General features: G+C 41.7%; 2 protein-coding genes across 4 annotated transcripts; one reads left to right on the top strand and one right to left on the bottom strand.

Moving 5' to 3' along the window:
- The first annotated feature begins 6,893 nt into the window (after positions 1 to 6,893).
- LOC107107993 (chromosome unknown open reading frame, human CXorf40A) lies at positions 6,894 to 9,480 on the top strand. 3 transcript variants are annotated; one of them, XM_015408376.1, is made up of 3 exons: positions 6,894 to 7,251; positions 8,467 to 8,763; positions 9,068 to 9,480. In XM_015408376.1, exons 2-3 carry the CDS (start codon positions 8,511 to 8,513, stop codon positions 9,280 to 9,282), a joined length of 468 nt encoding a protein of 155 aa, XP_015263862.1. In that variant the 5' UTR covers positions 6,894 to 7,251; positions 8,467 to 8,510; the 3' UTR covers positions 9,283 to 9,480. The 3 variants fall into 3 exon arrangements, with proteins under 3 accessions (XP_015263862.1, XP_015263864.1, XP_015263863.1); XM_015408378.1 differs by lacking the exon at positions 6,894 to 7,251 and adding an exon at positions 7,274 to 7,483 and having other exon boundaries at positions 8,567 to 8,763; XM_015408377.1 differs by lacking the exon at positions 6,894 to 7,251 and adding an exon at positions 7,274 to 7,483.
- Positions 9,481 to 11,979: 2,499 nt separating this feature from the next.
- Positions 11,980 to 15,915, bottom strand: LOC107107995 (heat shock transcription factor, Y-linked-like). Its single transcript, XM_015408379.1, has 2 exons — positions 15,304 to 15,915; positions 11,980 to 12,783 (listed from the first exon to the last, which is right to left on the bottom strand). The coding sequence occupies exons 1-2, from the start codon at positions 15,865 to 15,867 to the stop codon at positions 12,007 to 12,009; spliced, it is 1,341 nt and encodes a 446-aa protein (XP_015263865.1). The 5' UTR covers positions 15,868 to 15,915; the 3' UTR covers positions 11,980 to 12,006.
- Between the last annotated feature and the right edge of the window lie 1,419 nt (positions 15,916 to 17,334).

Raw genomic sequence — 17,334 nt, 5'->3', positions numbered from 1 at the left:
GCCAAAGGATAAATGGGCACAAATCTGAAACTGACACCTTTAAGACCAACAAAGTTTTATTCAAGCTTAGTTTATATGGTCCAGGACATTCAGTGGGTGACCTCAAAGCAGCTTTTTTATTGCAAAGGAACTTCAGGAACAGACTAGGAAAGGAAATTGCTGAGTTGCAAGTTATTACAACACTTAGAACAATGGAATCCCCAGGATTTAACAGGGATACTGGTTTCTTATCTCACTATATATGCTGACTTCATACAGTACTTACTAGGGGTGTGCATTCGGGTTTACCCAAACTGAAAATATACCTGAAAAACACTTTATTGGTATTTTTAAGGTATGTTTCAGTATCCTGAATATATCTGAGTTTTCTCAGAAAAAGTGGGGGGGGGGGCAATCCCAAAGAAATCCTAGATATATTTGGGATATACCAGTAGATCTGAAAGAAGAGGAGAGGCAGGACAAGATTGCTCCCGCCTCTCAGCTGTTTGTTGGGCTTCTATTGGAGTCCCTTTAAAGTTTAAAGGGATTACAGAACACAGCCTGAAGATCAGCCTCGGCTTGGGGCTGGCTTCTTGTGCGGCTTGGGGCTAGCTTCTCATGCAGGAGAGTGCAGGTCTAAACCATGCTGCAAAGGATGTCCCAGTCAGGATCTGTGTCCCTCGTGTCACGAATCTTGGTTCATTCAAAATGGAGTTATGATTCAAAAGTCTGGTTCAGGCTTCTGCGGCCTGTTTTGAGGTGTCTTCTCAGAGACTCAACCTGCCTTGCTGAGAAAAGAACACACTGACTTTGCAATGGGGAGATAAGACAGCTGTGCTAGAGAGTCATCTCCTGGTACTATCTCCCAATTAACATTCCATCCAAATAAGCACCTGCGTGAAACCAGTTTGGGCTGGCTGCAGACAGACCCATTGCCTTCTCACACGGCCAGAGGAACTATTAGGTCATCTGGCCAGTGACTGGCTCATTCATTTGGCTATAGGTAATAGCTAAGGGCCCTGATTGGTGCAAAGGCCTAGCAACACTTGGAACCATTAGCAATAAAGGAATCATCTTCAAACCTATTCTTCAGCTGGATGGTGCCTACTTGTTATCAAGACATGTTGGCATGCTCTGGTTCATTTTGGCCATCTTGGACTTATGCTCTGGAGAGAGTTGCTTTGGAACCTGCACCTATAAATGGGTAACATCTTATAACTTGTGAACCAATGTCTTACAGTGTTTTAGTTGGCCTCTGAATCCCGAGTTTTATTATTTTCTCCTCACAGTAACTGTTTTTGTTTAAAGTATTATTTGCACCTTAATAAACATATATTTTAAATATTGATCCTGGTCATTTCTCTTCACAGCCTGCAATTTGAATCTAGTGCCTAGACTGGCAGAGCACCTGCCATAATATTTAACTTTTGTGGAATTTCTGCTGCGAGTTTACCTTGCAGGGAGGACTTCCTAATTGATCCTGAGAAAGTCAGGAGTTTATTCTTTGGCTTCTGGTTGGAGGAATGGAACAAAGGATTGGTGGCAGCCTACAAGATTGAGGTATGCACAGGTGCACCCCAATATTTTGTAATTTGTGATTGCTGCCCCCTTGGCAAAGTGATCCCCGCAGCATGTAGATCCAGGAGCTGGCTCCTTCTGCAGCACAGTTTAAAGTGGGCTGCAGGAGAAGCCATCCCAGCTAGGATTTGCATGCCTCGGGGAGTGATCTCCCGGCAGCTCACAGATCCAGGTATCTGGTATTGGGATCCAGAATTTTTTTGGAAATATTGATTTTTTGGGGTGGGCCCATAGACCCGAACTGAAAAATACCTAATTAAAAAAAATTGTACACCTCTAGGCCTTACATCTGTGTCATTATCAAGAAGGGCTATAAATCCTCTTTATTTAATTTTATTTCATTTGGAATACTAGATTGGTATAGTAATTGTAATGTAATTAATAGTAGAATGTAATGTGATTTAGAATGGTAGATTGGAATGCATTTCTCTGGTCTGGGGGCAGAGGAGATATACACTGCACAGTCAATCACCCCCACCTCAAAGAAAAGGATGCTGTAAAAGGACTTCCACACTTGAGATGAGAATGATGGAGCATAACTATAGGATCTCAGTTAATTACTCTCAGCATTTCAGAAATATCTATCACCAGTTTTCATATATGTATTTTCTTCACTATGTTTTCACCTGGAATTAAACCCAAACAAATGGTGACCATATAAACCAAGTTTGTTATTCCAGTTTGGTCCTTTCATCTGTAAAATACTATTATGCTTATGCTAATTTGCTGCTCACCCTCTACCTACATGTATGGACTGGTAACTTCCATTTCAATGTATCTGAAGAAGTGTGCATGCACTCAAAAGTTCATACCTTGAATAAAACTTCGTTGGTCTTAAAGGTGCCACTGGACTCAAACTTTATTTTGCTGCTTCAGCCCAACATGGCTACCCACTGGAATCTATGTCTTTCTCTGTTAAAGCAAAAACTGAGGCTTGTGCAAAAGTAGTCTAGTGGGACCCTTAATCCTCCTTGACTGACCATTCTGGCTTAGTATATGCCAGCTTTTGAGATTGGGTCCCATTACAGCCATGCTTGAATTAGAATTATTCGAAACGCGGCATCAGGCATCCGGATTACGCGTCTTATGGCTCAGAAAATTTGATGACTTACACTTCAATTTGGACTCTGATATTTGCTTCTATTTTGGAGTAGACACATGGAAAGACTGTAGACTGTGCTTCTATTATGCTTTATTATTGTACCTTGGCCAATTGATTCATATTATACTTGCTGTTATGCTTATATGATTATTATATACTTGCTATTTTCAGTCAGTGGTGTGCTCTTTGCAACTCTTCTGGTATCCCAAGGACTGCGATGAGTAGGACTCTTATCAATAATTTATATAGAATAGAGATTTCCCTGTGTGTTGCTGAGCGCTTTTTCTCCATAAACATCTCAAACATGATAAGTGGGCGTACTTTTTTGTTGCCCAAGTTCCAAACAATGATGTCAATTGCGAGTATTCAAACCAGGATAGGTGACAGTGGTATTTTTGTTCCAATATCTCTTTGGTGGCTAGCTTGTTTCCCTGCAAAACATCAACAAAGCGCGTAATATGATGTGCGTGCCACACCCTGAAAGTTCCTGCCTGTCTGGCCGGGGGAAACCAAGTTTGGTGAGTAAATGAAGTCAATGGAGAGGGTGATGGAGCTAACAATGCTCTGCGTCTGTCCCACACTTTGAAAGTATTAACCAAAAATGGGCTTAGGGTAAGCTCTTTAGGTCTAATGGTAGGCTTTTCCCATAGCATTGATTGTAAAGAGTTTCTGTTTAAGTACCGAAAAGACACTTCTCCCGTTTTACTTTGAGGCCGGCATTTTGGAAACGGTGGAGGATGGCGCGGAGTCGGAAGGTGAACTTGGCTGGCATGGCCGCGGCGATGATCACATCATCAAAGAACGGGGCGACGCCTGGTATCCCTTTTAGAAGAGAGTCCATTAACTACTGGAACAGGCCCGGGGCCATGCTCACCCCGAACTGCAGTAAATAGTTACAAGAATGGGCACAGTGATGAGACAAATGAAAAACGGAAAAGAACTGTGACAATTTAGCGCTTAATAATATATTCATAAATCATAATATACAATAACAAAAATATAAATAGTGAATGTAGTAGACGGTGGTCTCCGGAATGATGTGCCGTTTCGAAAATGATCTTCTTCTGAACAAGGAGGTGTACATAAACTATCCTTCAACAATTCATTACTCTTGCCTTCAGCAACCATAGCCCACTGAAGAACATAGCTGTAAGCATAGCTTTATGATGAAGCGAATCAACAGTATATTGTCAATACGTCACCAAGAGTAATGAATTGTTGAAGGAGAGTTCATGTAAACCTCCTTGTTCAGAAGAAGATCATTTTCGAAACGGCACATCATTCCAGAGACCACCGTCTACTACATTCACTATTTATATTTTTGTTATTGTATATTATGGTTTATGAATATATTATTAAGCGCTAAATTGTCACAGTTCTTTTCCGTTTTTCATTTATTTCACCCCGAACTGCAGCCACTTCACCTTGAACGCCCCCCTGTGGGTGACAATGGTCTGCGCCTTGGCGTCTGCCTCGTTGACCGGCAGCTGCTGGTAAGCCTGGGCCAGATCGAGTTTCTCAAAGATCTTAGCGCCCGCCATGGTGGCCAGAACGTGGCTGACTACAGAGACTAGGCAAGCGTGGTCCTGGAGCACTCTAGTAAGGGTACACTTGTAGTCCGCGCAGATGCGGACATCCCCGTTTGGTTTTATGGACGTGACTATAGGGGTCTCCCACACCACATGCGAGACCAGTTCCAGGACTCCTTGGGCCACAAGACAGTCCAGTTCCGCATCGATCTTAGGCCTTAATGTAAACGGAACAAATACTGGGCCAATTCCACAAGTGCGTGGCCGCAGGACCCCAAAAGCAGGCCTTTCTTCCTTGTCCGTCACCTGGTAGAATATGAGGACGGATTTGAGGCCGGTGACCCAGGCTCCCCATTGCTGCGGACAGGTTGGATCGAAAGGAGGTACCAGCCCGCATCCTGGAGCAACTGCCATCGTGCCTGTTGGTTGTGACCTGGAGGAAGCCGCTTGCTCCCCCTCGGTGCTCATCAGTCGAGCGTAGAAAGCGGCGCGTTGTCTTCCAAGGCAGCTCCGACAGCCCGGCCAGCTCAGCGGGATCCCACCTTCGTCGCCATTGTTGTGTAGTGGGCTCGACGCATGAAAGATCACAGAGTCGGTGTGATGCAAAGCATGGTTTACTGGACACAACATGAACTGACTACAACGGACCATGTGGCCCACTATATACAGTACCCAAAGAGACACCCCTAGGTCCTATTGGAGGCTGAACTCCCCGCCAAAGGTCCTATTGGTTCCCGAAGGAAGAGTCCAGGAGCCTAGTCCCTATTGTCCTAAGGACTCAAGCTCACGCAAATATCGCTGTCGTCTAGTGGCGGTCAGCGGACATAACACCTGGGTAAAAAAATATGTTTTAGCATGGCTCCTAAAAGAAGTAAGAGGCAAAACAAAGTAAAGTAGATGCCAGAGCCTCAAGGAGGAGAGAGAGCTTTTCAAAGGGAAAGTGCCACCACAGAAAATGCCCTGTCTCTAATTGCTGTCTGCCTCACTTCTGAAAGCAGGAGTACAGAGACCAGGGTTTGAGAGGCAGGTCAAGTTTTTTAAAATTTCCCCCCCTCAAAACAGTTAATTTTATATCTCTAATTTGCACAAGAATCAACCAGTTGATTACTATAATATCTTTTTGCTTTGCTAATAAAGTTAATATTGTAAAAATACTTAAACAATATTTGACTAGTCAATTGACTCAAACTTTTTTGACTGATGAAATGGCAATCCCTCCAGGGTCCATTTATGAAATCAGCATAGAATTAAGTGATGTGACCTGGATATTTTGGCATACACTGCTGTGCTACAAATACTTGGGCACTGGGTAGATCTGACAAAAACAAACAATATTCCATCCTATTTCAATCAGAATGGAGGTTGAAAATGTTTATACAAGCATTATTTTAGCATCATATAGAGACCTAACGCATTCTGCAAACAGGAACTCAAGGTTTGTTTTAAATCAGTAAGTTCATGGAATCAGATGGCATTTAATAAACTCAGAAGGAAATCCAATCAAATACTGACCAGACCAAGCATTGCAAAACACTTCATCATCAGTCTATAAAACCCACAAAATAGGTAGTTTTTGTAACTATGGCAGTAACATACCCAACGACCTTGTCTGAAGGATTATCCATATCATTGTCTTTGGTAATGTTAACAACTCTTAAAGGGGTCACAATCAGCTCAAGAACTTTCATGTTGGTTCAGGATTTCTAAAAAATATATTCACAATAAAAAAATGACCAACAGAAACAGAACACGACCATTTACATCCCATTTGATTGGTTTTTACCTTCCTAGTTATCCTCTTCCTTCACTTTGCATCAAGTTTGCCACCTTTGTTGTTGTTGTTCAGTCGCACAGTTAAGTCCGACTCTTTGCCCAGACCACGGCAGGCCCTCCTGTCTTCTGCTGTCCTCTGAAGTTTGCTCAACTTCATGTTCGTTGCATCTATGACACTGTCTAACCATCTCATCCTTTGCCGTCCCCGTCTTCTTTGACCTTCAATCTTTCCCAGCATCAGGGTCTTCTCCAGTGAGTGCTCCCTTCTCATATGGTGGCCAAAAGTATTTGAGCTTCAGCTTCATTATCTGGCCTTCCAGGGAACAGTCAGGGTTGATTTCTTTAAAGATTGACTGATTTGATCTTCTTGCAGTCCAAGGGACTCTCAAGAGTCTTCTCCAGCACCATAGTTCAAAAGAATCTATTCTTCGGCGCTGGACCTTCCTTATAGTCCAACTCTCGCAGCCATACATGACTTCTACTGCCACCTTTTAGTCCCATAAAAACTTTAGCATCTCCAACTGAGTGCCTCTGAGCATGTGTCGTCCGTCCCCCCCCCCCCCCGTGGTATTTGAGTTGGTGGCACTGAGGGGCAATAATCCCATATGCCCTGAGCTCCTCTGGAAAAAGAAGAAATAGGATAGAATGAGTTTGAAGGGGGGGGGGGACCACATGGGTTTTCTGCCTTTATATCTTCCTTTACCGGTAAACAACCAAGGAGATGTGATTTTAGCCAATCCACCGAAATTCCGTCTTAATTTTCAGCGGGGAGGAAACCAGGGGCGGACGTGTTAAGGAGAATACTTAGAAACAACTCTCTCTGGGAGCTGTTCCCACTAAATCCACGAAACATGAGCGCTCTCAAATGCAAATCCTGTGATAGAAATGCACTTTGCATCATCTCACTGAAAATAAATACCAAGGCTGCTTAGTTTGGCTTTCCTTCCCCTTCTGCTGGCTGCCTACCATCAAAACACTCTGTAGCCCACGAAAGCTTTTGCCTCCATACAAGGCTACTTTTTACAGGTTCCTCTGAGGGAAGCGTCGCGAAAATGCGTCCTTCTTTCTCCCGCCCCATATTTTACCTCAGAGGCGGAAGGAAAAAGCCGGTTACGGCTTCTCAAAGTAGAGAAAGCGGGAGGAGCACGGAAGACCAGCAGCCGGATGTGACTGGCTGAGGGGCGGTGATAGCAGCTGCGGCCCGGCCTCCATCTTGGCTGCCCTTGGCGAAGAGGCGCGGGCGGCGATGATGAATTAGGAAGAGGGGCGGGGGGCTTCTCGCCTGTTGAGGTAAAAAGTGGAGGGACGCAAAGAGAGGAACAGAAGGCGGCTTTTCGAACTCGTTGCCGCTGTCTTGGAACGTAGCAAGGGGTTTTTTTTTAAGCCAGCGGGTTGCAGCTCCTGCCTTATTTTTGTCGCAGTCATCCCCGCTTAAAATCGTGTTAAAGTCAAGGGAATGTTAGAGAAAGCGGCGTGCATGCAAATACAGCGTGACCTTAATTCGTTGTCTCGTGAAATCCCAGTGAGTTCTAAGCGGTATCTACATGCAGCAGAAGTGGTAGAATATACTAACCGTTTTCGACTGTAGTTGGTGCTCTATATTAAAAGCTCCCCACAAATAGAAAACCAGCTCAGCAAGCGAAGAGGAGAAAGTAGCTTTCTCCCTGCTGGGCTAGTTTTCTGTTTCAGTACATGCACATCAGTAGTACATGAAGCTGTTTCATACTGAGGCAGTGCACTTAGCAACTGGATTTTACTCTGTGAAATGGCAAAATCTACTTGCATACGATCACTGAAGTGTATTGAAAGTGCATTTGTGTTGACAATCTTTAAAACTGCAGTTTGTGTCAACATTCTTGTGACTTTATTAGAGAGGACATTGGTTGTAGTTAGACTGGTTGCTAAAGCAATGAGGGTTGGGTCCATGCAATGATGGAAGCTTTCTAGAAATCAGGATTTGGCAGAGGGGTGGGGTGAAAGACTAGGCTTATCCTGAAAGCAATGAGGACTCCTTGTGGCTTCTAAATCAGTTAACTTTAGGAAATCAATAATGATTCAGTGTATTGCAGTCTACCTTCTCACCTGTTTTATCTTTCAGTTATATATTTACTCCACTATTTCTTGAAGGAGCTCAGGGTATCATACATAGTCCTCATACCAGCCCTGTGAGGTTACACTAGGAGACAGGGTCTGGCCCAGCATCACCCAATAAGGTTCATGGTGGAGTGAGGACTTCTACCCAGGTCTTCTCAGCCCTGGTTTCATCAATTTAACCATTACACTGGTTCTTTCCTATCTGCAATCCCATTCTCAGGGAATCAAATGTCTCTTGGCAAGGCAAAGTATTCTAGGGCAACTGTGATTTGAAGCCATAACCCAATACTCTTAAAATTTAATGTGGCAGTTACTGTAGTGTGGCTTCTGACAGGTGGAGTTAACAAGCTCTGAGCGCTAGCCAGGAGAGAGCTGTTCTTAATTCTGGTTTATTCTTTTTGGAAATTAAAGGGGACATAAGAAGAATATAGAGGAGAGCATGACCCTGAAGAAAAATGAAGTTTCCTTGTCTTTCCTTCCGACAACCATACGCTGGCTTTGTTTTAAATAGAGTAAAAACAATAGAGACACGTTGGCGTCCAATGCTGGCTGAGTACAAGTCCTGCACCCTTGCTATCCACATTGCTTTTAAAGATTGGGATGACATAACCTGGAAAGATTTCCTTAGGAACAGACTTGGCATGACATCTCCTGAGATTGAAGAGTTGCTATATGAAGGTGAAAAGTTTGGTAGAGGTGTTATAGCTGGTAAGTGATGGTGACACTTGTGTTGCCTGTAGTGTACTTCTTACTTAAACTGAGATCTGACTACTTCTTACTTAAACTGAGATCTAAGAACAAAGGGAACCACAGGAGTTTACTTGAGAACGAAGGAAGGGAAGGGGGGTAGTGGCAACAAGTAAGGCGAAATGTAAAAGGGGGCTGGATGTATTTAATTTCACAGGACTTTACCCTAGTAGAGAAGTTTGGGTAGTCTCCTTGGAAATCAGAAGTGGGAAGCTGACATAAATTTTGTTCTGAAGCTAATGCATTATTTATTGTTTAACTATAGGGCTAATTGACATTGGAGAGACATCACAGTGTCCAGAAAATTTATCTCCTGAAGATCGTTTGGATCTGGAAAATAAAGCCTTACTTTTGGGTTTGGAGCAGAAATACTTGACAGTGATTTCAAACCCAAGGTGGTTGCTGGAACCAATTCCTACCCGAGGGCACAAAGATGTCTGGCAAGTGGAAATCCCCGATGAACTCATTCCTTCCATGTAACACAATTGAAGATGTTGTATTGATGGCAGCTTGACTCTTATGTTGCCAACTCACATGCAGGCCTTTCATGAACCAGAACCATTCATTGTAACTGATCCTAACACCTGGATATATGGATTAGGGCTGTGAGGTGAAGACGGTGGAGCATGTGGTTGAAAAGGGGGCAGGATCACTTTGGGTACTACAGATAATGTAGTAATAGTGGTTATTAACATATGTGCATGTGCAATTTAAGTTTCTCATAGTAAGATAATTGTGAATAATTGTATGCATATAATGTATGGCATAACTAGGTGTGTCTTATTAACCAGATGAGTAAAACAAATTGATACTCAGTTGATCCTTTTTTTTTTCCTTTCAAGGGCTTGTCACTTTTTACTCCTGCTGGGTGCTCAGCAGGTGATCATTCCCAGCTAAAGAAGTTTCTTGTCATGATCCCAGGAATACATACTATGAAAATTGCTAAGAGCTGGGCTCAGTCTCCTTGGGCACAAGCCTCATAGTTAGGCTGTGACAGTTTCTTTTCTGGCAGCTGTCCTGTGCCTTCAAAAGCAAAGTGGAAGGAAAAAACATAGCCACTATTTTCCCTGCTGTAAGTTAGTAGTGATGGGAAACCTTGTATTCCTGCCAGCCATGCAGCTGTTACTACAGATTCTGTCGAGAAGGGTAACAGCTCTGTTCAAGAGTCATCCCTAACGACTGCCAGCAAGAAGTAGAAAGTCAATACAAAACTACTATTGTTAAAGGGGAAACTGTCCCTCCAGTCACAGTGGTTCTTTGGGTGTACTACCCACCTGAAGTACTGCTTTATCCCATCCAAGATTTTTTTTAAAAAGTCTTTTTAATTTGCAGCATGGCACCTAATTGTTTAAATAATGAGCATTTTGTTAACCAAAAAATTTCCTATGAGAAAACTTCAGTGGAAGTTGATATCCCAGTTTTCCAAAGAGGTAGTTCTAGTTGATCTACCCAGCTCTTGTCATCCTTATGCTTAACTGATTTTGGAAAAAACCTCTCTTACTGTTCTGTGACTGAAAATAAGCCCAGTACTTAAACCAGAAAGGTATAATATATTTGGTACAAATAGATTAAAAAATGCTAAGAATAAAATTGACTAGGCAAAAAACAAACAACCCTCCCCCCCGCACCCGTTTGTATTCAAGTTACATATTAATGGAATTTCAAATACATAAGACACATACACTTTGCACAAGGGTTCTAGACATTTCTGATGTTGCCAGGAAATTGTTGATTTTCTACTCATTTATCGAAAGTCTTAACCTGATTATGGTTTTGTCTTCAAAGTGGACCATTGGATATGCAGTGACCTCAGATGCTCCTTCAGGCAGTTGTGCTTATGCACCTGACCTGGCCCCTTCTCTAGAACCTTTTCAAATATGGATTTTTCTCTGCTTTCCTGGCAAATTTATTTCAGTATACCACCACTTGACTTGACAACCAGGTTTTGTCCCAGTACATACATGTAATTGGCATAAAACATTAATAGGGATAGTCACTGTCCCTTTTAAACTTTGGTCCCCAAGTCCAAGGGTGTAATTTCCACAATATTGTTTTTCTACATATGAAATCCAATTCCTTAAAACACCATTTCCTATTTTAAACAGCAGGTTAAACACATCTAAGAGAACACCTGCTTTTGCAAGATTATGTGGTTATGTTCCTTCAGCCATTTCATCAGTTAAATGTTTAAAATATTTATGCCTTGCCTCACCATAAAATTATACATAGTTTGCATGTACAAATTAGAGACTGAAAATTGGACATGGACATTCGTGCTGCACAGGCTCAACATAAAATGGCCCTTTGCAGACCAAGTGACTTACTCGTCCCTGTTCCTTTGCAGCCTAAAACGCTTGCTATCCTACATGTTTCAGGGACCAACAGAATAACTTATCTTAAAAATAAGACAATTAGTAGCTGTAGGGAACCAACATTACTATATAACTTTCATTCCCCATCATTGTAATTTTCAAGGTAATTTTCCATATCATTTAAATAATTCAGTATGCGGTGTACTTCTGCATCTGTTCTACAATAAAATGTAATCAGTAAATGTCAAATAGTATATGGCTGAAGGTAGGTTAATTATAATCACTGATTTTTATTTCAGACACACTTTCTTCATACATACATACATTTGTCAGGTTATCTGGATGTCTGACAGAAACACGCAGCAATCTGCAAAAACATTTTACTCTCACAAGAAATGAACACACAGTGTTGATACTATTGCATCACAATGGGATCCGTCTTGGTAAATTTACCATAGAATCTTATGCAGAATTACTCCAGTCTAAACCCATTTCCTCTCCACATAACACTGTAAATGCAAAAATGTGTACATATTACACTCCAACCCAAGTATGTTTCACTTTTGTCCAACCTGTTCAGAATATTCCCATGTATTCCAGACAGAGAGAACTCTCATAAGTGGCTTGTGGACTGTAGGTTTATCTACAGAATAGCAGAATGCTGACTTGTCCCAAATAAAACTATATCCTACACTTTTTCCTACTCTTAATCTGTATTTCTCATGCCTATAATATTGAAGAAAGTGAGTTACTTCTATCCATCCATGATAAAAGAAATACAAAAATTAACCTAGATAAACAAGATATGAAGAAAGAAGTTTATTCTTCAGTCATTGTGGATTTCTCTATCTCTTCTTCTGGAGGGTGGGATTTTTGCAGTCTACTGCTTTCTCTATCGATGGTAACCAGTGTATTCTGTCACTTTGGGTCCAACTCCTTTGGAAGCAGATGCTGTATTCGAAGTACAGTTGCAATTAGGGCAATGGTGGTATGCAGGAGTTCGGTGATGGGAAGATCGTGACATGGAAATGGCAGAAGCAGCTGCTATCATAGGCATAGAGAACCATGGGTTACAAAATGGAAGCAAACTGGCCCAATGAGCTTGCATGGCTGATAAGTCTGGATACATGGTTGGGAAGGCTGGCAGCCCCATCATTGGTGCAAAGGGGCTGTTGGGTACAGGAGGTATGACATGATACAAAGAAGTAGCAGATGTGGTGGTGGTGGAGTCTATTTCATGCGTGTTGACACGAGCATGGTTGGTGTGCTGGGGTAGATGGAAAGGAGCTAGCTGGTTTACTTTGTTATCATTGTCCTCAGCTGCAGCCTGTTCAGAGGGCCTCAAGGGGGCTGGAGAGGAAGGAGTATATCCACTTCTCATCCGGGCTGCTATGCCAGCAAGTCCCTTGCTCATGGTAGGTTTTCGGAGTCCAGATTTGTGCATGTTATCCTTTGGAGAAGCTGCAAGGAAGCTGTACTCTCTAGATGCATTTCCCAGTGTAGTTTGACCATCTGGGCTTCTTGACCTGCTCTTCAAGCAGCTTTCACTGTAGTCCTGTTCTAATGAGAAAGCAACCGGTGGGGTATTTTTTATCCCAACTCTTCTCTTGCACCTTGCAAGTAGGTGAGGACAACCCCTCTTGAAATTTGGGTTATGATAGAACTGTAACTAGGAAAAAAACACACCAGAGGAATAAATTAGGCTTCAGAGACAAATAAAATAGCAGAGTGAGGCATATAAAACTTAGTGTCTCCATACATCTTGTGTTTCAAAACATGCATATGAATTTAGACATTTCTTGAACTTTTTAATTTTGAACTGTGACAGTCTATGTAAATAAGAATATAGCATCTTTCTACATCATAAGAACATAAGAGACGCCAATGTTGGATCAGGCCAAAGGCCCATCCAGTCCAACACTCTGTATCACACAGTGGCCAGAAATACCAGTGCCATCAAGAGGTCCACCAGTGGGGCCAGGACATTAGAAGCCCTCCCACTGTTGACCCCCCCCCAAAGCACCAAGAAGACAGAGCATCACTTGCCCCAGAGTCCCTATCTATACCTTGTGGCTAATAGCCACTGATGGACATCCTTCCCCCTTTCCTAATAAAATCTAAGCAAAGTTATAGATTTCTGCTTGTCCCTGACTATACACATCTAAGGGCACTCACTTATTTGTTAACCAAGTGACCAGGATTTTCTGGAAACAAAGTTTGGTAGTTTCTGGGCAGTAACATGTTTCACCATCAGATGAAACATAAAATGTGGATGCTGTTTGGATGAATATCTAAATGTAATCAATCTGACCAATAACAGATGTAATATATAACCTAAAGTGTCTTATGTCTAATGATTCATTTCAGAAGTCACCTTTTTATACAGAAAGAAAGCTTTAGTTTAATGGTGTGGTGCTGCCAAAATTAAGCACTTCCAAGCATGCGCTTATATCTCTCCCACTGAAGTAAATGGGAGGTGTAGATACTTAACTTTGGCGGGAGTGGGCTCAGTCTCTTTGATCAAGCAATATGGATTTGGTGTTAAGAGACTTCAGTGTATTTGAATTAGTTTTCAGTAACCTGTTCATTTTAAGGGTAATTTAATACAACTAAATTTTAATCAATTTTTACAAAAAAGGACGATCCTATAAAAAACCGGTTGTCTCATGAGATACACTAGCATAACTTCCTTTTAAACACCAGAACATAATGGAATGCTGTAAACTGCTGGTTTTTGCATGATCTGCTTTATAGTACTAAGCTTATAGCCTGTCCACCAGCAATATGTGCACTCTGTGAGGGATCTGCACTCTATTGAGGGAGTTTTCTATTAAACTTAGTAAGGTTAGCAAAAAATTAATATGGGTACATAAAAACATAAGAGTAGCCATGTTGGATCAGGCCAATGGCCCATCCAGTCCAACACTCTATGTCAGACAGTGGCCAAAATCCAGGTACTATGATCCTTTTGTAATAACAACATATGCCACTTTTCCTTCAGGAGATATATATATATAATATTTGTGTGGCTTTTTTACCAAGGGAAATGCAAGGAGGTTTGCAATATATAGAAGGAAAGAGTACAAAACTACATTACCAATAACAACAGTAATACAAATCAAACAACAGTGCCAAAAACAACTACAGAGGAAGGAACAATAATAAAACATACAAACTTAGGCATCTTCCTCTTTTTCTTTTTGTAAAGAGTTGCTTCCCTGGCTATGTGCAAGTTTGGCATGGGGGAGGGAGAATTAAAGCTACTCCCCAAATTGAAAGAATTATCCAGTAATTTCAGGAGGATGTAGAATGTACATACTGGAAACCACGAACCACAAGTCAAAGAACTATATGCTAGGCAACAAAATGTTAAGAATTGTTAGATACTTTCACTGCAGATCACCAATAAAATGGTTACCATTTGTGTGCATGTACATGTAAATTGCAGTTTGTAATTAGCATGTACTGTATAAATGGAAGTATAGTATTCTAACATGCAGAAAAGTCTTTATCCTCAAATGACAATTTTTATGTTTTTATGGGGTGAAAGTGACACTAAACTGCTGCCATACTGGGCAATACTGGCTTTGGCTCAGTGTCTTGTCTCCTGCACTGGATGACTTTAAACAAGTTTATGAGAATTAAGACACAGACCGAATGAACACTGTCCCAGAGATTGCTGGAAACCATTGCCAGTGAGAATGCCTTATTACCAACTTATTCTAGGTATTAATGAATCTGACAGTCTCATCCTAAATGAATTTGTCTAATTCATATTTCAGTTAACTCTGCATTGTGTGCAAATGTATTTCAAAACCTTTCTATGCTGCTGCCTAGTACTCTCAAAAGGTATTCTCTTGCTCGCCATGATTAATACATAGCATTAACATTATGTATCAACACTGTATATGTAAAATTCAAAGTCAGTAGCACCTTAAAGACCGACAGATTTTTCCAAGGTATAAACTTTGGTGAGTCATAGCTCACTTTGTCAGATACCATAGCATACATAGTATTTTATGACTGAGAACAGAAATATTAAGAGGCCAAACTGTGCTCTCGGCCTGGAACCTATTTTGGTTATCTCATTATCTGTTCTATTCTGCACAAAGAATGAACAATCTGCAAACTAAATGCAATGGAAACTATGAATTTCAAGAAATCTTTACAAATAATGCTGACATCTTACCTTGCTAAATGCATAAGCTGCTTTTTCTTCTGCTAGAAATTCAACGAGAGAGGCAGATCTTTGAAAACTCTGTCTCATTTTGCTAAATCCATAGAGATTTAGCTGACGAATGAAACTTTTCATGCAGTCAGTTTCAAAAATACGCAGTGGTCCTTTCCTTTCCAAGACCTCCTTTTTGAAAAGCTCTTCATCAATCACTACACAATTACCATCATCATCCCACCACAGTGATTTAAACTGATCACTTTCAACAATTTTCCAGAGTTTCTTTGGGAAGGTGAGGGATAGAAAATCATTGTCTTCAACAGAACTGTCATCACTGAGAGCAAGCCGTGATTTTTTTACCCAGGGTCCATCATTTAAAGCTTGAAAAGCATTTTCTTCTATCATGGATCGTAAGGCAGTGTCACCAGCTGCTGTTTTATCATGCAACAGTGTAGATGAAATTGAGATTGCAGAATGAGCCATTTCATCTTCAGCTGAAATATGTTGAGTCTGTGCAGCAGGAAGGTCCATGTCCAATTTTTTCTTCTCACTTTGACAACTTTTTTCAGCTGTAGCCATTTATGCTAATAGTCAAACCATGCTGATAAGGCAGCAGTAGGCCTTTTAAAATGATGCTACCTTGTGGGAGCTTCAATAAGGAGTTCTAGAACATCACAATGAGACTATCTTGTGTGGGTGTGACATCACAAAATGAATTCTGGTTTCCTAGCAAACGAGATCATAATGACAAAACTAGACATTTATTACTTCATTGCTGAACAAGAGGAATTAGGATGGAAACATTGGATTAAGTATTCTCTGCAAAAATAGTATATACCAGTTGTAAATTTTGTATGCTCAAGGCAATTTATACTAACAGGTTTTTGAGGGTTTTTTTGTTAACTGGAATCCTCTACTGCACTTGAATAAAACTACTATTATATTATGAAATCCATGAATGTTGAAACACAAATCTGGGGAAAACATTATCAGTTGCATTAACACTAGAGTGTAATACAATTCACAGAAAAACTTGCCTGCAATAGCCCCTTAAAGTGTGTGTGTGTGGGGGGGGTGTCTCTCAGAGTGATCTCCATGCTGTACTCTTGTAGTACCGAAAACTCATCAAGGACCTTCTGGCCTTTCACACAAGAGAAAGGGAAGCAACACTTGGACTTAAAGATATGAACCCCATTGTTATCCACCGTAAGGGAGTGGTGGTGCAAGCAGTAAATGCCTGCAGTACTCCATCTGACCGAACAGCTTCAGCTGTTTGAGTCCTACCGCGGCCGGGGTGAGCTCTCGGCCCTTGTTCCAGCTCCCGCCCACCCAGCGGTTCGAAAGCCTTAAGCAACTAGATAAATTGGGTACCTACTCATTAGGAGTGGGGGGCACCCTTCTCCCCCTTGGCTGAAGTTTCACGACGGCGACGACTGCGGCAGGCTGGCGAGCGGGCTGAAAGGAAAAAGATGGCAGTGGCGGCGAGGCAGTAAGCAGGAGCGATTGGCCCCGGAGGACAGTGCGGCAGTGACATGAGGTGAAAGGCTGGCTGACTGGAGGGAGCCAAGACGCGGCAAGATCGTACGTTGCCGAAAAACCCAGCAGGGGTCGCTGCTGAAAAAAGAATGGAAGACCTGCGCCTGCATCTAGCAAAGACCTGAAAGACCTGCGTCAGTAAAAACATCGCCAGCACCAAGCAAGAACCGCCGTGGAAAAAAGCTAAAAAGAAAAGACCCTGCCGAAAATAGGGGGTGCCTGGGTAAGGAATTCACCTTCCCTGTCTATGTGCCCCTAGGTTAGAAAAACTGTACAAACTATGTAAACCGCCCCGAGTCTACGGAAAGGGGCGGTATAAGAAATCCAATGTGTAATGTAATGTAATTATTTAGTTTCAGCTTTGGAGACCAAGATGCCAAATACTGAAGTCCCTCCCTAACATAAATACCGTTCCTTTATTCCTAACAGCAGGTGCTTACATCCTACATAAACTAAGAGTTAAAACACCTTGCACACTTTGTATGGCAAATACATAGTTATGTTTTTTCA

The sequence above is a fragment of the Gekko japonicus genome, unplaced genomic scaffold, assembly GCF_001447785.1.
Source record: "Gekko japonicus isolate JY-2015 unplaced genomic scaffold, Gekko_japonicus_V1.1 scaffold624, whole genome shotgun sequence".
Taxonomy (NCBI): domain Eukaryota; kingdom Metazoa; phylum Chordata; class Lepidosauria; order Squamata; family Gekkonidae; genus Gekko; species Gekko japonicus.
The sequence above is the reverse complement of the archived record's forward strand: the minus strand, read 5'-3'. Positions and strand labels throughout refer to the sequence as shown.